This window comes from Nicotiana sylvestris, chromosome 12 (genome assembly GCF_000393655.2).
Source record: "Nicotiana sylvestris chromosome 12, ASM39365v2, whole genome shotgun sequence".
NCBI lineage: Eukaryota > Viridiplantae > Streptophyta > Magnoliopsida > Solanales > Solanaceae > Nicotiana > Nicotiana sylvestris.
In genome coordinates, this window is record NC_091068.1 from 140,055,260 (window position 1) to 140,071,991 (window position 16,732).

The 16,732-nt window shown below is 34.9% G+C and overlaps 2 protein-coding genes across 3 annotated transcripts; one reads left to right on the forward strand and one right to left on the reverse strand.

Annotated features, from left to right (window-relative positions):
• The first annotated feature begins 1,889 nt into the window (after positions 1 to 1,889).
• On the forward strand, positions 1,890 to 4,886 carry LOC104227352 (uncharacterized). 2 transcript variants are annotated; one of them, XM_009779577.2, is made up of 3 exons: positions 1,890 to 2,234; positions 2,869 to 3,199; positions 4,440 to 4,886. In XM_009779577.2, exons 1-3 carry the CDS (start codon positions 1,990 to 1,992, stop codon positions 4,539 to 4,541), a joined length of 678 nt encoding a protein of 225 aa, XP_009777879.1. In that variant the 5' UTR covers positions 1,890 to 1,989; the 3' UTR covers positions 4,542 to 4,886. The 2 variants fall into 2 exon arrangements, with proteins under 2 accessions (XP_009777879.1, XP_070021242.1); XM_070165141.1 differs by having other exon boundaries at positions 1,948 to 2,234; positions 2,874 to 3,199.
• Positions 4,887 to 5,905: 1,019 nt separating this feature from the next.
• On the reverse strand, positions 5,906 to 11,327 carry LOC104227351 (vacuolar protein-sorting-associated protein 37 homolog 1). The gene is made up of 7 exons (XM_009779576.2): positions 11,125 to 11,327; positions 10,132 to 10,356; positions 9,110 to 9,197; positions 8,399 to 8,438; positions 8,264 to 8,310; positions 8,022 to 8,142; positions 5,906 to 6,387 (listed from the first exon to the last, which is right to left on the reverse strand). The coding sequence occupies exons 1-7, from the start codon at positions 11,136 to 11,138 to the stop codon at positions 6,224 to 6,226; spliced, it is 699 nt and encodes a 232-aa protein (XP_009777878.1). The 5' UTR covers positions 11,139 to 11,327; the 3' UTR covers positions 5,906 to 6,223.
• Positions 11,328 to 16,732: the final 5,405 nt, after the last annotated feature.

Genomic DNA, 16,732 nt, shown 5'->3' on the forward strand with positions numbered 1-16,732 from the left:
AGAGATTGGATCCGTCCGGAAAGAAGAAATTTTGGACTTGCAGAATCACAACCGGAGATAGACAAAGCTTATGAAGAAATGCTAGCGGAACTTGTGCAGGATGCTGCTTCGCTCGGAAGTGGTGATGAACAAGCTTCTTTTATACCACCACCAACGGAAATTCCTCCGGACCTTGAAGGATTTATGAGATTTGTTAGAGATAATACATAGACTAATATGTAACTTGTATTTTGGCACATCTTCCTTAGTTTTCTTTTTCTTTTTAATGGTGGTAGTAGTACCTTGTTGTGCTCATTCCATTGGGGGGAGGAATACTAAGAAAGATATTGCCATTTTTTGTTAATGTCGTAATAATAAAAATTATAAGACATTCCCTTGAATATTTCTTTGCAATTTATTTTGTGTTTAAATTTGATATAGTATATATTATATATCTAATACATATAAAACTATATATATATAAGGCAATATATATATATATATATATATATATATATATATATATATATATATATATATATAAGCAATTTATATTAGTATATACATATATAGTTTACAAGATATTGCCTTAGATAGAAAAATTTTAAACAAAAAATAGCCTAGAACGAAAAAGCCCGTTTAGACCTGTGGGCCCGACCCATTTAGCCCGGGACCATGTGGGATTAGGACCACAGTAGGCCGGTTTTACCCATTGGGACCGTTAGGCCCGGGACCGCCAAAGCTCGGGACCGTTAGGCCCGGTCCATTTGTCCCGTTTAGGCCCGAGCCCGGACCACAATACAGCCTTATTTTACAAAGATTCAGAACAGTACAAAGGAGATGGAGGTGATGGTACTGGACATTGGGTTTATGATAAGGTACAATATTTCCAAAATTAATGGAAACTAACTTTCATTAATATAGAACAAATATATAACAAAACTTCAGCCCTAGAGCTGAAGTTCCCCAGTTACAAAGACAAAAACTTTAGCTCTAGAGCTGAAGTTCGTCAGTTACAAAAACAAAAATTTTAGCTCTAGAGCTGAAGTTCGTCAGTTACAAAAACAAAAATTTTAGCTCTAGAGTTGAAGTTCGCCAGTTACAAAACAAAAAGTTCAGCTCTAGAGCTGAACTTCAGGTCCGACTACTAGAATGCTGATGTTTTGCGTGATTGTCTTTGCTACTTCAGCCCCGTATGCTGAAGTTATGCGAAAAAACGGGTTCGCTTGCAATTTTTTTACAAAGCTAGCACAAGTTAAAACGTGACACAAAAAGCGAGTATAGATGCAAATGCCCCTTACCAGAATTCAAGAATTAGACCAGGAAAAGGTCCAATTAGAGCTGAGTTTCGTTTAGTGATATAAAGTAGGCCACGTATAGCAAAAATTTGTAAAAATAGCACAGTATAGCCAGTTTTCGGACTAGTCATTCAAAAATAGCCAGCGTTTACGAAGTCAATGAAAATTAGCCACTATTTTGCTACAACAGAGACCGGTCCAGCATAATATACTGGAGTCTGGTGCACCTGTGTATGAACTCCAGCATATTATGCTGGATCGGTATACTTTGCTGACTCCAGTATAATATATTGGAGACTGGAGCACCGGTGCTCCAAACTCCAGTATATTATACTGGACAATTATACTTGCTGGAACTCCAGTATATTATGCTGGAGTTCCAACATACTTATCCTAGAACTCCAGTATAATATGCTGGAGTTCAAGCATACTTATGCTGGAACTCCAGTATAATATACTGGCGTATTTTTCGAGTTTTGAACAGTGTTTTCGCTCAGATTTATCTTTACATGAAAAGTGGCTAAATCTCGATTACTTTTAAAATTAGGCTATTTTTGAACGACCAGTTGTAAATCTGGCTATTTTTAAATTTCTCCCTAAAAATTTTGAGTCGGCCGCATAACAAATTAAAATTGTCAAAATCATCAGGACCCCTTAGGCCCAAGCCCAATAAGCCCAAACAGCGTGAGGGAGGGAATTTCCCTCCACCGCCATGGCAGCTCGTTTCGCGAGATCGGTCGGAGTTTTATCGTCCTCAGTCGCTCTTAGATCGGCGGCCAGAATTGAAACCTTCAGCCATGGTGCGTTTAAGCTACGATGTTCATCTTATTCTTCCTCTTCTGATAGTGAATTTCCTAAGTCTACTAAGAAAATCACCGATCGTCTCTCCGGCGTTATCGACTCCGTCAACGAACGTAAGCTTCCGCCTGAACTTCGTGGTCAACGTAACTCCGTTAGGTAATATTTTTACTTAACTTTCGTATTCACTGGCGTATTCTACGTAGAAAAATGGCAATTGAAATATTGCTTTGTGTAGTAAGTGAATTCATTTCTACTAGCTCCTTGTATTAGTTGATGATTGGATATTGGAAGCTTGTGATTTTTACGGGATAATAATAAGTGCAACTCGTTTGTGTTGCAGATTATAGTTTCCGTCACCTAGTATTTGAGAAAATGATATAATGTGTTAATACGGCTGCTAGGATAATATGTTGAATTTTGTGCATGAATTGCTATAACAAAAAAATTCGGTGATGTTGATTTAAGTTTCCACCTCTGTTTGTTAAAAAGGGGAGAACTTATGATCTTAATGCTATGACTGGTGTGGTGTGTGCCAGAATACGTTCTTAGTATATAACTTCATTTGTCATGGAAAAATAGTCAGAAGAATGTTCTTTTAATTCATGAAAGTATGTTGCATGATTCTCTAGCTTTGGCTTAGTTACTATTGCTGTTTTTGGCTGGAGCATCTGCATTTGTGGTTAATAGGATTCTGATTTATCCTGAGTGTTAAGAGACAATCGTACAGTTTTTATTTTGGAAAATTTCTTAATGAAATTCTGGTTTTTAATCTTGAATGACCATTGGTCAGGTCAGAAACTGATATTATAAATGTTGTTGAACAACGAATATGGCATTCCATGGAAGAAGGGCAATTTGAGAACTTGCCAGGGAAGGGAAAACCCTTGGACCTCAATACTAATCCTCATGTTGATCCAGCTGAAGATACCTTGTATAGGATTCTCTCCAGAAATAAATGTGCACCTGAGTGGGTTGAATTGAACAAAGAAATAAGAAGTAATGTAGTTGATTGGAGATCAGCACTTAAAAAGGCATGGACACATAAAGACACTGTCGGTGATTCTAAATGGATCGAGGCATCCGAGTCTCTAAAGCTGCAGATGCGTGACATCAATAACAAGGTGAGCAGAGTGAGGAACTGATTTACTTTTCAATTAGCTTTTAGGTTCCTTTTTTCCCCTATTCCATGTATGGTGAACTGCTACTCCTTTACCCCGTTTTTATTGTCAAAGTATGTCCGGTATTTTCTGCGTGCACATAGATGCATCTGGATTTTCCATATTTGATGCTTTATCAGATTTTATACCCTTTTATGCGAGATGGTTGAGCTAGGGTACTAGCGTCAAAATTTGTTAAGCTTTGATGGACAAAGTCACTAAAGATTCATAACAGCCATGCCCATTTAGAAAAAGAACTCTCTTCAGGTTTTCTGGTTGAGGGATGGTCACCTAGCTGGATACATGAGATGAACTGTTTACTGTCCTTCGACAACTAAGTAGAAGGTTTTGGAAAAATGAGATAACGATCCATGCAGATATATTGCATATGGGTTGAACCTTTCTTCAATTTTATCCCCTAGGATGATTTTTGCAGCTATATCTTTCTAAATGTTTGGTTGAGAAAAACAATTTGGTTTTTGGTTTTGGTTTAGGGATCTCTAGTTTTTTGGGTCTGATTTTTTAAAACAACCTACAGATTTGGATTTAGTTTAGTTAGCAAATCAGTTGTGTTGAAAAAACATCACTTAAACATGTTAAAGACATAATTAAGTAAATAAAAGTGTGCTTCTCTAACAATTTAAGCTTTTGTATGAGATAGTCACACGGTTCGACGTAGTATCAGAGTAGGCAGAAGTCTTTGGTTCAAGTCTCATCGCCACCTATTATCAAAACTGAAAAAGAATCAGGCCTGCACGTGAAGGGGTGTTTTGAAGGTTTAATTAAGTAAATTAAATGTGCTCTCTCTAACGCCTTAAGTTTTTAGATGAGATGATCACACATTTCAACAAAGCTTAAAACTTTATTAGTCACTTTCGTATAGGTGAAACTTAATAGATCAAAACTGTCTTAAGACATATTTAAATGCTACTAAATGTGTTTCATTATAATGGAAAGAAAAGGAAATGGTTAAAAGGAGAAAAGAATTGTTGGTTACTTCTGACACTGGCCCTTTGTTTCAGCCAAAGCTGGACCTTGAGCTGCTCTTTGGTCGTGGTTTTGTTTCTCAAAACCAACTTGTGTTGGTTCTGGAAAACACATTTTTCAAATTCGTCTAGAAAATTGTTTGGCTGGCTCATTTTGGAATTGTTGAGGTTTAGCGTAGTAAATTAGAGCTGCTACTAATACATGGGTGTTGGTGCAGGTTTTCCGATACAACCTCATTGTCCCCTTTGGCCGCCAAATGTTTGTACTCAAGTGGGAGAAGGAAATTGACAGACTGAACGAGGAACGTACAGGGAGCTGAAAATTCTCTGGGTCTTGTTGCTGGTGCAGTCTATCACTTGAGGGTGGAACTTCTATAGACAAGGGTGGTTTCTTATGTTCTTGCTTCTTGTTCTCTTCTTTGTAGCTCCTAATCAGTGTTGTGAATTGAGGGTTCTCAGTTTGTTGGCTTTCTGGTGTAGCCACTGTAGTCTCTGGCTTATAAGTTTGATCAAAGGTTTAATAACATTCCTATAGCATCTCGCTCCACTCGATACAACAGCAGAAGTTTGAAAACTGAATAGGAAAGGTATGGCTGTTATTTTGTTTCTGTTTGGACGTTTCTGTGCAGTGCCAGGTGGTTTGAGCTCCTTTTTGTTGGCTCCAACTCTTCGTCTTTAACCACTAACCTTTGTACTTGGATGGTCATTACTTTTTGATAATACAATGAGAAACCTATAAAGCGTATAGGGGATCAAAAATTGAAGGATGACTGTGAAAAAGATATAAAGCGTTTTGCTCTATGTTTTCATCATCGATTGATCAATAAGTTTCAAACAGTTTGTTGGCATTGTCGGGATATTTTTTCTTTCTCATCAATTTTTTTTTACATATTTAGAGTAGTTTGGGTCGATGTTGATTGTTGATTACTGGTGAAGGAAAGTATAGGGAAGACAGCTCCAGGACGTCTCTGTGAAGGAGGAAAGAGCAAAGTTGGGTTTTAATAGCCCCAACATATTCACAGGATGACTGAACAAAAATGTAGATGATAAGATGCGTAGCCATGGCAACATTAGTTGAGGTTAGAAATGATCACTTCAGACCGAAGGTCAGCTTATAAATATGTTATATAGGTGCACCATGATAACTGGAGGTGTTAGAACAAGATCAAATAGACTTAAAATCAAACGAAATAAGTTGTCGTAAGACCTGCAATCTCTCAAAATTCATGTGAACTTTGATAAAAACATTAGAAATGAAAATAGACGATACGGGCGATACGAAATACAAACAAATTGAGTTTAAAGTAGTCATGACAGTACATTTACATGAAGTATTTGCTAGTACTAGAAATACTTCTTAATCAGTTTAGAGATATGTATACAATCAGAAATCGCTGAAAACATCTGCTGCTAGATAACCTGAATCTAATACTGATAACAGAATGAAGTCAAAATGAGTCAAATAGATGGTTGAAATTCAAGCGGATTGCAACTAACTAGACATTTAAGACATAGCAATTGTTTGGAGGGAGGGTAAAGGCGGGGGAGAAACGCGAGTTGTCATATCATTTCTCTATCCCATGGTGCATTGTTCACTGGTAAAGGTGGTAAAAACGAAAAGGCCTGCACCTTCAGTAGTTACTTTCATAAGAATCAAAACGAGTAACTACCCATGGTTGAAATCTTATGGTAAAAATGCAATTCTAACAACAAATTTCATGCCTCTGAACTGAGTAGTGAACATTAAGCCGTATCTCTTCCTCTTTCCCTACAAAGATTATTAAGCCAGATGAGGCATGAGGAATTGGCATACAAAAGCCTGTCTGTGTTAGAGCGTAAGCATGATAAGTGACAGATATTTCAACGACAATTAGTTCAATTTGTCCCTGTAGAAACTTGCAGTGAGCCTGAAGTTGATCCCAAAATTACATCTGGAGAATATTTACACTCTATGGTTTCAATAACGAGCTGCCAAAGCTGTAATATCCATGTATCAAATCATTCAAGCAGCAAAAGATGACTTAGCAGCAAGATGTGTGAGGGAACGTCTGTGGTAACTGCATCCCAGTTTTTTGTACTTCTGCACGAATGTTGTAAGATCAATTTCTCGATCAAGAAGCTGGCCAAGCATGGCTTCAGATTCCTCCTCTGTTTTCTTCATGGCATCTGTAGCAATAGCAACATCAGTTAACAGTCTTTTCTCTGGCAAGTCTGATTTTTCAGCTATCTAATCCCATCACTGAGTAACTGAAGTTCCTTAATTACTATAATCCAGCTTTTTATTCACATAATCATTTAGGAAATTGTGCGGTGGAAAGAGGCATCTAATAGAAACTTCAAATTGGAAATTCTTTGTTGATCTACAAATCAATCCCCTTATTCCCCAACATTTATCCCCAACATAACACCACTACCAAGAACAAAGTAACAATGTGAACTAAATTGAGCATAAGCTATTAAGCTAAAATTCCCGATCCTACATATAGTTGCTCACATTACGTGGAACTTCTGCAAGAAGAGAGAAAAAGTTTCATTGCCAAATTAAAACCCAATAATCTTAAGATGATCCTTAATATATCTGAGTGTTATACAGGGTGTTCGCATCTACCCATCCTTTTCCAGGTGATATCAGCTAGAGCAGGCAAATAGAATGTTAGCAATTTTGAACTTCCTTAAAAAAGAATGTTAGCAATTTTGATTCAGTCACCCTTCATTAGCAGCTTAAATCATCACTGATAGGGCAATTTAGGTTTGCGAACCGCCATAGCAAAAATTTCAAAGCTATTTGGAGTTGGCAAATGTAGACCCATTTTAACAGTTGAAATGCTTTGCCCAAAAAGAAAGAAAAAAGAGTTGAACTGAGCTCCTGATGAAGAACGGATGGCATTGAGGTGTAGAAAAGAAAAAAAGTTTGAACCAAGCAGAATACTCGGACACAATCTGATGATAACATTCATATGGATGGAATTTGTTCATTAGGACATAATAAAAATGCTGTAGAGTGTACTACTCTAAAAAGTATTTGATTATTGGAGTAGAGTGAAAACTTATCGAGAGAAACTAAAGGTTTTGCAAGAGGTTGAGGAAAATAAGCATATTGTTAAAGTAGATCAAGAGGGCACCAATGAAGAATGCACATAATAATGCAGTACTGACATATACTGGTCGCGTTGTGCATATTGTTAAGGTCCAATTTGGATATTTCTTTTTCATAAAGGTGGTGTTCAGGCCATCTCGCGCACACCTCAACCTGCTATCTCCCACCAGACATCGGGTAACGCTGCCTACTAAGGGTTAGCCAGATAGAAAAACTACCTAGCGTTTCTTGTCTCTGCAGGGATTTAAACCCTGATCTCCCATGATTTTTTGTTTTAATTAAAGACGAAGCCTAGCATATGAACTGGTTATGAAGAAATACAAAACATACACGCGCTATTGAATTATGACTATTTTGTGGAGCTCTAGCAGAAAGCCCTAGAGGATTTAGAAGAACATTACGCAATTTCAGATATATCATGCAACATAACCGAGTCAACAAAGCACTCTCCATGTCAAGCTCTTACTATGTCTAGACCTGAAAAGTTTATTTTGACCGGTCTAATTTAAATGCTGACTTGACTCCTACCGGGCTGTTCACTCAATGTGTTGAAGTGAAAGCCTCATGAGAATAGTACCCTAAAAGTATGCTATAGCCCTGTTAATCTAAGCTTAGTTCAAATTATTTTACCTATGCATAAAGAATAACGAAGAATCTAAAAGAAGCAAAAAAGTATACAAGTTTATGTGCTTCCACTATTTACCTTGTAGGTGATGGAGGAGAGATAAAGGGGAGTACAACTTCAGAAGCTCTTCTTTTCTCCTTTCTAGCTCATGCAGCTTTTCTTGAGCAGCAGCCAATTCAGTTGTGCGGATGATTCTACACTGTAAACAAAAATAATGGAGGGTACATGGAAGTTTCCACTATCAGTGCTTTGATGCTGAAAGGTTAAAAATGCTTTTGAAAAAGAAATCAATATCCTAGAAACAATGTGAAGTATCTAACCTGATTCCTGAGCTCCATTATCCGAGGTTCTTTTTCTAAATTCTCCCCTGTATAAAAGAGTTCACCATAAACTATCTGCAATACTGGTCAATAAAGCATTACGCACAATAAGGCAAAGAGCAATCTATAACTTACTAGCAAGCTGCAGAGTTTCATTCCGAAGCTCGTCCTTGACCTGATCAGATATGGGGAAAACAGTAAGAGTAACATGTAACCACAAAAATCAACATAGAGCAGGAAAAAAACATTACATCATGATCATGGTGTCTATAACTGATAAAAAAATTGTCTTCTTCCCTTGATATTACCCTACTAACAGCCATAAGACACGAGGATACACAATCCATCACATGCATTAAGTGTATAAGAAGAAGGGCAGAGCATAGAGGGGGTAGAAAGTTCACTCTACTTCATTTTGGCAAGGGAAAAAAAGAAAGCAAGAACACGGTCATTGAACTCTGAACGTGCAAGTATTGTGATACTTGATTTGTATGAGATGGGGTTACCAAAAAGCAATACACTGTTGTGGATAAGATTGTAAGCAACTTGAATTGCTTCAATACATTATGGCATCATGAATGTAAAATCCCACACAGACAGAACAACTAATTTCAGTCATCTCACACGTAAAACTTGATTCTTTACTACAAGAAATAGAAACTCACTCGATTTTACATTCAATTTGATATATGTATAATTTGGTCGAGCACATCGCCTTATTTGAGAAAATGAGAATGTATCAGGTCCATCGCGTATGCTTAACAATCAAAGTGAACAAGGTATAGCAAGAAACACAGAGCAGCAAGAAACACAGAGCAGAAAGAAACAAATAATTATACTACTTACTTTACTCTGAGTTTTGACAGCCTCAAGTGAAAGTAAGAAGTTGCGATAAGCATCATCGTCAGAAAGAAGCTTCCGAAGTTCATCAACACTGAATAAATTAACAAGCACGCCAGAAAATCAGAAAGTACAATTGCAAAGAAGAATAAGGAAAAATGCTAAACCTTTCACTTAATTGTTTAATCACCGAAAAATATAAAGTCATCATCTTTCTTTATCAGGAAAATATCTCTCTTTTTTCCTTTTCCAATCCCAAGTACAAAAATTAGATGACCAAGTCATGAAATATTTGCTGACATTCATCTGCTGGCAGAAGATACTGTAAACTCAAATTCATATTTCACAGATAAAACTTACTAATACTAACTTATACTAAAAACATGCACGAATGGTGCATTAAAGGATGCCACTAAATGCTCCTTCTACATGCTTTCTCTGATACTAATGATAAAACTAAAATATATATGCTCTTTCATGTACCAGAAAGATGTCTCTGACTGTGAAGCGAACCATGAGGACCTATTTTTGGATAGAAAACATATATCTTGATTAACGCATTTCCTATCAGCCAGCCTCTCTGCATGTATTGCAAGGATTCTGCTACCAAATGACAAAATCTGTACTAAGGTACAGATTTTCCCAATGCACTCCGTTCGTTGCACAATTGGTGCTCATAACGTGCCATAAGATAAGAAAGCAAAACTCTTTCATGGAAGAGCATTCATCAACACTCAAAAAGGTTGATTCCTAAAGCATACTTATCACCACTATAAAGTTTTTAGGATTTTTATTCACACTATTATATCGGAAACACCAAAATATATTGATTTTCATTTCTAGATGTTAACATTAAGCTGGTCTTGATAACCAGATAGGAAATGCAGAGAGAATCTTTGTTACAAATCCCAGCAAGTTCAGAACCTAATTCCTGTAGAAAGAAAAACTGCAAGAACTGTATGCTAAAATGTAATTGATAATCCTTGCTTTATAAGTGTAATTGCTTTCGCATATCAACTAACATCTACCTCTTATCTTTTAAAGCAGCAATGATGCCAGCAGCCTCTGCTGGAGAAACATGGGACACAGAGCTTGGCCTGTTTGTTGGCCTCTGCACATTAAAGCTGCCAGACGAGCTTGAACTAGGGGTTGCAGGGCGGGAAGAACTTGGTGAACTGACTACAGATGGCGAATACATTGAACCATTATTAGCTTCCTGAGGATGTGGCTGAGCTTGTTGCTCTTCAGAACCCCTGTTAACATGACGCAAAGTGAGAATAGGTACAAAGAACTCATGTAGTCGACACCAATTAATTTAGGATTGAGGGGCATAATTGAGTGATTGAGATATGTATGCCAAAGTCTTAAAGATAACTCAGATTAGAAGTTAACGTCGTACTCATATATTCTACTACATACAGCATGGCACGGCAGCGCACAAGTCAAAACAAGCTATCCTATAATCTAAGGCGGAGTCACAGCCAATGAAGGGGGTTCAATTGAATTCCCTTCGTTAGAAAATCGGACTGCACAAATAGGCCAAATCTTTTTTTTCGTATATGTGTACTTTTGAATCCCTTTGGCTTACTATAGGTCGCAAGTTCTGAAATTCTGAATCCCTTCGTTAAAATTCCTGCTCAGCTACTAGCTATAATCAAACATCCAATTGAAATTACATGGATATCAGTGGTGATCCAACAACAGGTTCGTGGGTTGGGTAGAACCTAGTGTATCAAGGTCCAACGCAATATATATGTGCGAAAAACAACTATAGATAGAGTTAGATATACATTTCGTAACTCTCTCTCTATCTCTACTCAAAACCCGCAGCGTCTAAATCCTCGATCTACCCTAACACAGTGCGTAAAGCAAATTTAGCAGATTCTTCAAAATTAACCAAAAATTAGCAAAAAATGAGAAAAAACGAAAAACAAACGAACAATTCAACTACGAAACGCGATCATCAGATTGGGAAGTGGAAAAGGAAGTGAAATCCGTAAATCTGAAAGAAATAATATTACCAGAATCTGAACATATGAGAAGTATGACGCAAGCTATGCCTTTGATGATCGGATTGCAAAACGATGTTACCTTTCAATTGACTGATTTCCTTTTCTGACTACGAACAAAGAAAGAGCTTCTCAATTTCGTTCTATTTTCTGTTATTGTTTTTTATTTCTTTTCCTTTTTTTTTTCGTATTCCTTTAGTTTAATTTATTTGTGTAATCCGGTAGCAATGGTCCCTTATGCTTTGAGAGAGAACAACAACAATAACGGGAGGATAGAGTGTACGCAGACCTTACCCCTACCTAGGGTAGAGAGGCTATTTTCAAATAAACGCCCGACATCCTTCCCTCCAAGAACTTTCCACCCCACCTTGCTATTGGGAGACTCGAACTCACAACCTCTTGGTGGGAGTGGAGGTTGCTTTGAGAGTAGATTCAAAATGGTTCCTTAAACATATTTATGTGCGGTTTAGATTCTTTAAGTTTGTTAAAACTGAGTATTTTATCCTCTATCGAGTATTTAATAATGGGAAAAGAGTCTGATTTACCCCTCTACTTTACAATATAATACAATATTATCCCCGTTCTACTATAAGCCCATTTGAAACCCTACCATTAGTAAAGTAATCATATTTGCCCCTATTTTTAACAGATTTCCATCGTGACAAGGACCGATTATTAAGTACATTTTTTGTGAGGTGTACGCCAAGTGATATGCTACCACACCAACTCTTAATTTTTACTTATTTTTTCTTTTGCTTTTTCTTACTCACGGACCCATTTTTATATTGATATGGGGGGCTGAGTATTAGTATACCTAATGATAATTTAAACTCATATCCTATGAAATAGTAACTAATTACCGAAAACCCATTAACCCATTTAGCCTGTCAAATAAATAAGAGGCAACCTAAATAATTTCAATTTCAGAATAAATTCTTTTGGAGGCTTCGAAATTTACCAAAACAGAAATTGAATTTTTGACCTCTATAATATATGTATGAGTCTAAGGCTTAAAACTCTAAGGTCTAAACCACTTAATCCTTCATTAATCTCTCTCTCTCTTGGTGTCTTCCTCTGCCTGCAAATTTATTTGTTTCAACTCTTAATTTCAATTTTCAACTTCATGGTTCTTTGGTTTTAATTGGAACTCTTGAAATAATTGTGGATATGGGGTCTTTCACATTTTGCTATTTTATGCCATAAAGGCAATAATTTTTTGCAAGAGCATTGAGTCGCTTTACCAGATATTTTTTTTACTAGGCTCAGTGAATAAGATCCTGCCAAATTATTCGGTATTTTTGTATTTTTTCGACATCATCTCTCTATGCTCTTTTGTTTTGTTTTTGCTTGAAAAGAGATTTCTTTTTATGATGTTGTTTGGAAAGAAACTTAAGGTCCCGCCATGGAGTAAGTCAAATTTTAGGGAAGAACGCAATGGTATATTAATAAAAAATAAAATATATGGCTAAAAAAGTAGTCATGTCAGTAAAAATATAACTTTTTAAAGTTTTTTTCGTCTCAGTTGGAAATCTATTAAAAATAGGGGCTAATACGGCTACTTCACTAACAGTAAGGGTTTAAATGACCTGATAGTATAACGGGGGCTAATATAAGTATTATTTTTCAAAGTAAAGGGGTAAATCAGGCCTTTTTCCCATGTTATGATTGTTAAATTTCATTGACAACCCTATTTAACTTACAATCACTTTTGGAGGTGCATTTTAGTGTTTTCTGTTATTTTTGGTCTATTTTTATAGTGCAGTTTCTACTGCTTTAGACAAGAGGGGATGTTCTGATGGTAAACAACCTCCACTTCCAATCAAGAGGTTGTGAGTTCGAGTCACCCCAAGAGTAAGATGGGAGAGTAAGATGGGGAGTTCTTGGAGGTAAGGATGCCGAGTTTCTATTTGGAAACAACCTCTCTACCCTAGGGTAGGGGTAAGGTCTGCGTACACACTACCCTCCCTAGACCCCACTAGTGAGATTATACTGGGTTGCTGTTGTTATTGTATTTTCTACTGCTTTAACATACTTTTGGTGTCTAGTAGTATATTTTTGGTGGTGTGATTTTTGTGATTGACGGGGTTTCATGGTGAATCAATTTAAATCTTTTTTTTCATAATTTTCATAAAAAATTAACAGACATAGTTTGATAAATATTTGACAGAGACTAAACGAACTCACTTTTGACGATTCAAAAGATCCAAGCCGCTCAAGAGTATATTTAAATGACCTTTTTGAACCTATCCCCAAAATAAGGGATTTTTTTTTTTATTTTTCGCCGGTAGCTATTCATGTGACTTCATTAAAGTAATTTAATCCGAATCCAATATTATATGAAATAAAAATTAAAAATATAAAATAAAGAAGTTTTCTATATTTTCTACTATCTCATATTTTATTACATAACTAAGAAGTTGTTTAAAAGAATCATTTAAGCATACTAATAGCTAAAACTTAATTCCAAATACTGTTATCTCCTAGTAGTAATTTAGAAGTATTACGATAGAGTTTTACTTCTGGAAAGAAAGAAGAGTATTATAATAAGTATGCATAAAGCTACTTTGCAATTGAGGAGCGCAATTGTCGTTTTGAAAAACAATTTCTTTTCGGTTATAGTCTTTTGATAAAGTCGTCCCAAATTTATGCAAAAAAGTTTCCTCTTTATTTCCCCAATGCAAATTCAATTCCTCAATTCATATTGTTTTTTTTTCCCACAACAACGACTATGTAACGAAGGAAGAAAGATTACCTAACCATTAAATTATTGATTTTGTTGAAGGTGGATAAGGTTTTGCTATCACTTATACGCCAGCAATTTTATTTATTTATTTTAGTGAAAGGAATTTGTGCAATGTTTGGGCGGAGGCTCGCTGGAAAATTAGAGGTTTTGGTTAGAGTCCTGTATAGAATCGTTTTTTTACAGGGAATACTTACATACCGCCTGTCTCCCCAGGCGAAAATTTTGGGCACGAATATAAGTTAGTCGAGTTTCAAAGTGACAAAAACCTCCAATGAAAATTAAATTTTGCAGCTAGAAGACTCAAATTAAGAAGTTTGTTAATGAGTTGCAACTCAAATATCTATTTTTTAATTTCCATTTTTCTTCAAGGTAAAAAATGTATTTCTTTTTTCGTATTAGTACTATTGGATGAGTTAAGAGATCCAAATCCATATATACAAGTGATAGACAAAGTTGGGCAATTTCCCCTTAGACGTATATACAATTGAGAGGAGCGTTGAGACATTAGAATTTGTCAAGAAAAGGCATTTAATATACCCCTTGAATAGTTGAATGCAATATCGTAATTTATTGACGGACAAAAAGGATTCCCACATCTCCCTCAATTTTCTCAGATCTTGACCTCTAACATGCAAGAAACTGTCAAGTGTCAAATCATCGCCAGAAATTCTTTTATTGACGTGGTGGTCTTTTTTCAGCAGAAAAATGAACAGACAAAAACTAGATTCATATAATAACATTATTTTAAATCCATTCAATTTGAATTAGTATTTTTTCCGTCACACTTATTTTAAATAGACATCTAAAATCATTAATCTTGGACAATTTATTTGTGAAAATGTATGTATAACAAAAAATTGACTGCCCCTAAAATTAAGTCAAGTTATACTTGTTCAAATTGACTCGAATGTATTCAAATTCATGTTGGGAACTACTTTTAGCAGAATTTTTATATTGTATTCGATTCGAAACATCTAATTAAGGGCAGAAGGATCTTAGTCATCCTACCACAACTAAGTGTTTTTGATGTGGCCCATAATTTACTTTTCATTTGGATTACTTCATGAAAAAGGGTTTTGCAGAATTTTTTTGGAGAAATTTTTTGTGGAAAAAGGAAAATTGTTTAGATGCTTGCAGGTTAAGTTTAAAGAATTGTGTGTTTTGATTAGTGGAAGAGAACGTCAATTTTTAATGAAAAACTGCATCATTTACAACTCTTCATTAATTAAAAAAAATTGAAATTGAAAAGTTCTTTGAAAAATAAATAAATAAATAAGCTGTTACTAAAAAATCAGAATGTTCAAACTAACGACCGATAAAGACCAGAAAAAATGGCCTCTTGATTTTTAATGCCGGGGAGATGCTGCTGCATGTTTCTTCGTACTTTAGTGTTTGATTATTATATTACTTTTATTCTTCTATAATTAATGTTATTGAAAAAATGTGATAATATATTAGGTTGTAAAACGGATTTTATTTTGTTATCTCGCCAACTTGTGCATAGTAATTTCCTTATTAGTTAGATAATAGATGCAATAACCAACAAGATTTTTGGTGAAACGGATAAGATCTCTATTTTTAATTAAATATTTCGGGTTTAAGGTCTGAGAATATAAACTAATATAGTAAAAAATATTTTTCTCTCTAATTAATTTATGTGATGAAAAATTCGAATTAATCGGAATTCAAAAATAAATATGAAACACCAAATGAGAAACCAAAGCAATAACTGATCTACACTCAAGTATACATAGAGCTAAAATAAACAAATGTATGTGTGTATATAAATATATCAAATTACGAATGTTCATATCCTATTTTTTTCCTCTTTATTTTATTTTCCAAGGGTACATAGTAAAAGACAAATTATTTGTATAAGCTACTCAATGCTGGCAGCTCCGTTGAGCTGTTCTTTTCTGTTTTTTCTATTATATTTCTCTTTTCCAAATCCATGAGATTATATTTCGTTTTTTTAAAACGACTTTGAAAAAGTAGTACTTTTGAAAGTGATAGGCGAAATAATAAAAAGAACCTTAATCGCTTCTAGTTCCTAAGAATATTATACTTAAGCAATTTACTTAAGTATTTCCGGGTACACCATTTTGATCTTTTCTAATCTTGAATCGCGGCTAATTATATGAAGAATTGAATTATGTCTTCTTTCTCTAAAACATTTTTGATTTATTTATCATCTGCAATATTGTATTATTGTTCCTTTTTTGTATTATATCATCAGTGTGCCGTGGTGCTATTGTACCTTATCCTTAGTTTATTAAAATTTTGAATTAAAAAAATCATCCTTCAGAATATTAATTATTTTTTCTTCCTTAGACGCGCAATGTTAGAAACTTACTAGCCAAATCAATAACATGTATAACTACTAAGCTAGCGTTCGGACATAGATTTAGTTAAAACTTTAAAAAAGAATTTTAAAATTGTATTGAAAATAATTTTTGGAATTTGAAATTGTGTTTGGGCATGCATTTTACTTGAAAAAAGGTTGAAGTTTACGAGTGGAAGAAAAGATGTTCACCCAAAAACTGCTCCAAACTGCTTTTTGGAACCTGAAATTTTTTCTTCATTTTTTTTTAAAAAACAGATCGAAATTTCATGAACAAATAGTATTTTAAAATATTTTTTTTGTCAAAAAGGTAAAAAAAAAAAATCTATATCCAAATGGGAGCTTGAAAAGTAAAGTAAAATATATAGTTAAAGATAAAAGGATCCCAAAGAAAGAATTTATCTACATTGATGCTTATTATGTCAACTCAATTATTACATAACATGTGCTTCTTATAAATTGTTATCACTAAATTATAGTTACTAATATATATTTTTATTTCAATTTACAACTAATTTTTATAAATTTATGTAACT